Consider the following 6713-nt stretch of genomic DNA (forward strand, 5'->3'; position numbering starts at 1 on the left):
GTAGATCATTTTTCATATAGATATATGAGAAATAATTTGCCCACAACAAAATTCAGAAAAATACAATTTCAAAAAATACAATTTCAAAAAGTGGTTTGATATAATGCATTAAATTATAAAGCTGCATCATCATAAAATAAATATGAACCACGTCATGTTACGTCATTTTGTGAAGTAAATTTTTTATAAATCTCTTTACAGAAGTTGAGATTCTCTCTCTCTATATATATATATATATAAAAGACAATACTAGAGTGTACACCAAATGTGCATCCCAAATATGAATACCACCAAATAAATTTTTTGTAAATCTCTTTACAGAAGTTGAGATTCTCTCTCTCTCTCTCTCTCTCTCTCTCTATATATATATATATATAAAAGACAATACTAGGGTGTACACCAAATGTGCATCCCAAATATGAACACCACCAAATACATTTTTTTTTCTTTTGTTTTCTTTTTTAAATATCCTTAACTATTAAAAAAATTAAAATAAACGAGTGGACACATTTGGAATCATCCTATCAGTTTCCATATATATATAATCCAAAAAAAAAAAAAGTCCTTTACACCTCAAAACCCAATAACAGAACTTATCTGTGGAAGAATTAGGTCGATAAAGGTGGCACTTGCAACACAAACGATTCACACAATAGAAACCCAATAAACAACAAATATGCCAACCTTTTCCCCCTTCCAAAAGAGAGAAGGCATCGCGACTCTCTTGCCCCCTTCTAAGGCGATCAGAGAACTCATAAAAAAGGATACGAAGACAAAAGACGGGTGGTCCCTAGCATGCTGCAGTATGCACCCAAACGCAGTGCAAGCAACCACACAGCCTCGGTAAGAATTTAAATATATATATATATATATATATATATATATTACTTTTTTCTCCTCAAACAATTAAGATCATGACACATCACTATTTTTTCATCCACTTAACGATCAGATCTTAACACGGAATTAAATTACAATTCAAAGTTGAGGAGCAAAGTAACTGCAAAATAGGTGAGTTTGAGAAATTTGAGTGTAATTTTCTCTTTACAGTCCATATACCATAATATAAGGGGAAAAAAGGGTGCATATTGTTACAATGGTATTTTCAGCTCTGCCAGTACCACTAGAAAGATTCTAAGAGCCGAACCGCAGATAACATATCGATAGGACTGCTCAGTAGATACTAAGAACAAGGTACCCGATATACAGTCAATTGGATACATGCAATAGGAATTTCAAAGGGGCTTTTCAGGATCGTAAGTCAGCCTCAAATAATTGGAAACATTATAAGGAAAAAAAGCATTAAGGTTTCATAATCATTTACGTAACATCTTTAAAAAAAAGGGTCTAAAAATGACATGAGCAAAAAAAAACATTTACAAATATTCTGTTCAAATAGTCATTGTATTCTAAGACACATAAATATACGATGTTACCTGCCATACTTCTGGAGATGAGTTCAGAATAACCCTAAAATGTCAGTGTCATACATAAGAATAATGTTTCATAATGTTTTGATAACAAGATATTCCTAAAGTAGGATACCAAATATTGAAATTGGACGAAGATCAGCCAGATGCCTATTCAGTGCCTTGCATAGGAACCATCAGATGTTGGGCCACCTGGGATTACAAACATTACAGGAGACCAGTATGTAAATATTAGAACCAACTAACAACAATGATTTATCAGCCAGCAGAAAATCACACAAGAAAAAACAATGAAAGAAAGAAACAACAATGACTTCTTGTTTCATTCACATAATTCCTCAAACAATAACTTGGAATAAGTCATTATCAAGCCTCTCCTAGAATTGCTTATCCTCGTTCCAATGGTACTCTGGAATTTAGCACATGCCTGTACAACATTTTCACAATCCAAACAATCTCAGAGGTATCACTTCACTCCCACTCAAATCCTTGATATGCTCAGCAAGGCCTGCATTACACTATAGTGCCCTTACACTGCATTGCTTACTAGGTTGGCTCTCATATGATTTTTTTATAAGTAATCGTAGATTTTAATGAACACAAAAGGAATAGCCCACGCAGGCTCTGATATCACTTATCACGACCCAGAATGCACAAGTTATACCTGCATGATATCCCAAAAGACTAGTCCCAACTCCCTATTAGGACTCTATTAGACTCTCCTATATGATCAAATTTCACCTAGTACACACCCAAAGTTGGACACGTGTCCATGCAATGCTTTCACAATCCAAACGGACATAGCTTCACAGATTACACCACACAACTTCAAAGCATGTGAACTTGAGTCAATTAAATGCACCAATAGTTCTGTCAAATATCAATCGATCTCATGGCAATTAAAATCCCAATCTAGATCTTAAACCTTATGATATTAAGATCTTAAAATCCCATAATGATATAGATCACAATTAAACCTTAAATAATTAAGATCTCAATTTTTTATGGCAAAATTAAGATGTTTAATATAATGGAGGAATTCTTGTAGGATTCCAATACTTCTTTTATATATAGATCTAAATATAATAAGATTCTAACTATTTTCTATTTAGGTCCATGTGTATTAAGGAAAATGTAAAGACCATTCAAATGTTCTAGTCTCTTTTTCTACTACTACTTAGGTGTCCCTCTTGTATACTTCTTCGGTACTCAGGCTATGCTTTTTGCATTTTTTGAACAAAATTCTGAGTTAGTTACAAAAAAACAGTTCCCTAACTTGCTTGGTAAAACTAAGTTCAAAATGACTCCCTTTAAGTCCTACAGTTCATAAAAACGGGCAGTTTTCACAAAATACAGTGTGAAATACGAAAACCATATTTTTATAAGCTTATAAATACAGAATAATCATGCCTCCCCATAAACTATATATCTTCTAATGCTGTGTAAAAATGTATTTAAACTGATAACTGATGTTCAACAGAATTAACCTCCAGGTAAACGTTCGGGAGCTAAGTGCCCAGTGCAACAAAGACCCAAAAAAGTTCTCCGTCTTTGTCAGCAAATAATAATTTGAGTATTGGTACATGAAAGAAAGATCGATTCAAAGCATACTAAAACCAAAGTCTATAAATTATCATACCACAACAAATCTATTAGCAGTAATGCCAGCTTGTCCATTTCCCATACAAGCCCTTTATTGTACTCAGAAAAAAATTAGAATATTCATCAACCATGAATCATCCACTGGAAGTATTTTAGCTTAGAATTTACACAAGAAAAGATAATTCGCCACGGACGAGTTCCTGTGACGTGTGTGTGTGTGTGTGTGTGTGTGTGTGTGAGAGAGAGAGAGAGAGAGAGATTACCTGAGAACTAGAGTAATTCATGCCTTGTGAGAAAGAACCTTGATGACCAATCTAACAGATTCATCACCAAAAACAGCCACCATAAGATGCTATGAAAAGCTTTTCATACGAATTCTTTTCTTTTTTATAAGTAGCTTTGCATATGAATTTCAATCCATAAAAGTAAGCACGATCCATATTTCAACTAATAAAAACCTAGCTAGATGCATAAAACTTACTTCCACCTGCACATTTGGACTTAATTGAACATCTTTCTTAGAAGATGCATCTCCACCCTTTGCTGACCCCTTGGTGTCACCCTGTCAATGCCATAATTTGTAAACCCCAATATTTAGAATTAAACACAAATCCAAATATCAAAATATAAAGGAAATTAATTACCAGCCGTGCCAATTAAAAATATAAAGTTAACACACCTCAATCTGCAGCAACCCCATAAAACCAGAAATAAGAAAGGGAGAAAAAAACTGTGTCAGTCAAAACTTGAACAAATGCTCATTGCTAAGGAATTAAACGAGAAGGATATTATGCATCACAAATAAAATGTCCAAACAATTAGCTCCTCGCTAAAGGCAGTCACTTCAGTTTTTGGGGCCAGGGAACGTAAAATGCACAACCCCCCCCCCCCCAAAAAAAAAAAAAACCATCGGCGGATGTTATAATTGCAAAACAAAAGAAACCCAAATTTTCTCTTTCTTTTCATTTTCCGGTTTCTTTTTCGCAGCAACCAAGAACACATAGATGTACGTAAAACAGTCATATTTAAAAAATTACCTCTCTGTATCTTGACAGGTAAATCTTAAGCGGATCGATGTAGTCTTCAAACCCTAAAGTAGCCATAGCCCAAAGCAAATCGTCCCCATTAATTGTCTTCCGCTTCTCTCTCTGGCACTTGTCACTGGCCCTACACGTTATTCAACCTCCACACCGATTATACCCAAAAGACACGAACAATACAAGAAGTTGAAAAACAAAAGATCATCGATTTCATACTCGCTGGTGATAAAGCTGATAAACTCAGAGACGCACTCTTGCACGGTCTCCTTGGCATCCTTGGCGATCTTTCCGTTAGCAGGGAGCGCCTTCTTCATAATCCGGCTAATATTAGCGATGGGGAGGAACCGGTCCTGCTCGCGAACATTGGAGCGGGGGCTCTGCTCCCCGCTCTCAAGGCTGCCTCCTCCGTTTGGACTGGTCGGAGCATCGGCCATCCGAGCCAAAACCCTAGTACACAGCACCAATCACAAAACGACATCGTCAGTGAGGACCAGAAACCCCAAGCCCCTCGGTGGCAACCAAAACCCTAGAGAGAGAGGGGGCTCGGATGGGGGGGGGGGGGGGGGGGGGGGGGGGGGGGGGGGATTTCATGGCGTGTCTCTGTAAGTGCGAGATGGAAAATGAAAAATGCGAGGGAAATCGTGGTGATGGCACTGATGGGTACCTAAGTTTGGGATCGAGCGCGAGGGAAGGACGGGATGGCTTAAGATCGGACGCTGGAGAAGGAAGGAGAAAGGAGACGACTGAGATGAGAGACAGATTTATCAGTACCGTCCGTTTCGGTTGATTTTCTTTGGTGGGTTTCCATCTCTTATATATATATATATATTTTACATTAAAAAAACATTAATATGGTTTGACCGTTGTTTTCCTTTTCAATCACCTCCCTACGGTCTCTGTTCGGGATTGGATTCGTCTACCTGATTACACCACCGTCCACGTGTTCAGTGTTTCTCGTTACCTGCGTTTCTAGCCACGACGTCCAAATACATCCAACGACAGCATCAGCATCTACAAGATACCTGATTGATCCTTTTTGCTTTTTGCTTTTTGTTTTTAAGGATTTCTTTGGATGATAAACTCATCTGAGATGAAATGAGTTCATCTTTATAAGGCTGTACAGAAAATTGCAAAACCGGCCGAGACCGACTCAGACCCACCGCCGGAGCTCGGAACCGGCAGAAACCAGCAGGGAACCAGTCGGCCGTCGGTGATAAATCATCAAAACCGGCGTCGGCCGATTCGGTTGCGGTTTGAACGAACCAAAAATCGAAAAACCGGCCGACACCGTATATATATATATATATATTTTAAATATATTCATTTATTAAACGACGCCGTTTCACTTAAATAAATGAAACGACGTCGTTTTCATCTTAAAGTTAGAAAAAAAAATAAAGCGAACGGCGCCGTTTCAGGCTTCAGCCCTAGGGCATATTGTCCCCGAGCTGGCCCCAGCCCCCAGCCTCCCAAGTCCTAAGTCCCAGCCCCTAGCCTCCCAATCTACCTCTCTCAAACTCTCATTCCGTCATTTCTCAGTCCGTGAGACTGTGAGTCCGTGAGTCCATTTCGACAATTTCTGCAATCGGCGCTACTTCAGTGACTCAGTCCGTGAGTCCGTGACGCCGCATCGCTGTCCACGACTCCAGCCACTCACGGCTCACCGACGCCCAGCGGTCCACCGTCCAGCAATGGCGAGACTTCCTCCGGCAAACCATAGGGAACCCGAGAGCCTCCACTCCATTGTTGTTTTTAGGTATGATTTTGAGATTTATTTATTTATTTATTTATAAGTATTTTGTGTTTTTTTATTTAGAACCCAAGGATCAATTTTTGGATTAGGGTTTTTGTTTTATGATTTGGTATTTCAATCTAGGGTTAGGGATTGTGTTTGCTTTGTTTGAGATGATTGAAATAGTGAATATCATTTTGATGAAGAATTTTGATTGATTTTCGTCGGCAGTGTGCATTGTCATTCACGGATTGGAATTTGGATGTAATTTTGTTGAAAAAAAAATAATTTGTGATGTTTATTGAAAGTAAAATTTATGATGTGTTTATGTTATAAATAATTTGTGATATTTATTGAAAGTAAAATAATTTGTGAGATTTATGAGCGATCTAAAATGTAGATTAGAATCTTAGATTTGTGATGTTTGCCACGTTGCAAACTAGCTGCTGTGTAATTAACATTTGTGGTGATTTTTTGTTCTTTCTTGTTTTTACATGTTAGATGGATTCTTCGTCAAGTCCAATTGATCTTGATTCAAACTCCCAAATACCAAAACCCTCGACTTCAAGTGCCCCTAATAGTAGTAATTGTCCACTTCCTAAGAAACGGAAGGGGAAGGATCCGTCAATTGTTTGGGATCATTTTACAAAAGTTGAGGGTTGTTCGGTAGATGATCCTAAGACCAAGTGCAATTATTGTGGCAAGATATACGCTTGCCACTCGAAGAGGAACGGAACTTCAACTATGCAAAACCATCTACCTTCATGTCTCAAAAATCCTCATAAGCGTAGGCCTTTAGATAAATACCAAACAACATTGGCAGGTGAGGTATCCTCGGAGGGGTTTGGAGAGAGTGATAATTCTTTAAGAAATCTTGTAACTCATAAATATAGTGAGGAGGCTGTGAGG

The 6713-nt window shown here is 37.9% G+C and overlaps 1 protein-coding gene across 2 annotated transcripts; it reads right to left on the reverse strand.

Annotated features, from left to right (window-relative positions):
- Positions 1-1332: 1332 nt before the first annotated feature.
- Positions 1333-4896, reverse strand: LOC121266035 (nuclear transcription factor Y subunit B-10-like). 2 transcript variants are annotated; one of them, XM_041169729.1, is made up of 7 exons: positions 4737-4896; positions 4289-4519; positions 4070-4199; positions 3712-3717; positions 3520-3594; positions 3296-3346; positions 1333-1622 (listed from the first exon to the last, which is right to left on the reverse strand). In XM_041169729.1, the coding sequence occupies exons 2-7, from the start codon at positions 4504-4506 to the stop codon at positions 1581-1583; spliced, it is 522 nt and encodes a 173-aa protein (XP_041025663.1). In that variant the 5' UTR covers positions 4507-4519; positions 4737-4896; the 3' UTR covers positions 1333-1580. The 2 variants fall into 2 exon arrangements, with proteins under 2 accessions (XP_041025663.1, XP_041025661.1); XM_041169727.1 differs by having other exon boundaries at positions 3514-3594.
- Positions 4897-6713: the final 1817 nt, after the last annotated feature.

The sequence above is a fragment of the Juglans microcarpa x Juglans regia genome, chromosome 5D (assembly GCF_004785595.1).
Source record: "Juglans microcarpa x Juglans regia isolate MS1-56 chromosome 5D, Jm3101_v1.0, whole genome shotgun sequence".
NCBI lineage: Eukaryota > Viridiplantae > Streptophyta > Magnoliopsida > Fagales > Juglandaceae > Juglans > Juglans microcarpa x Juglans regia.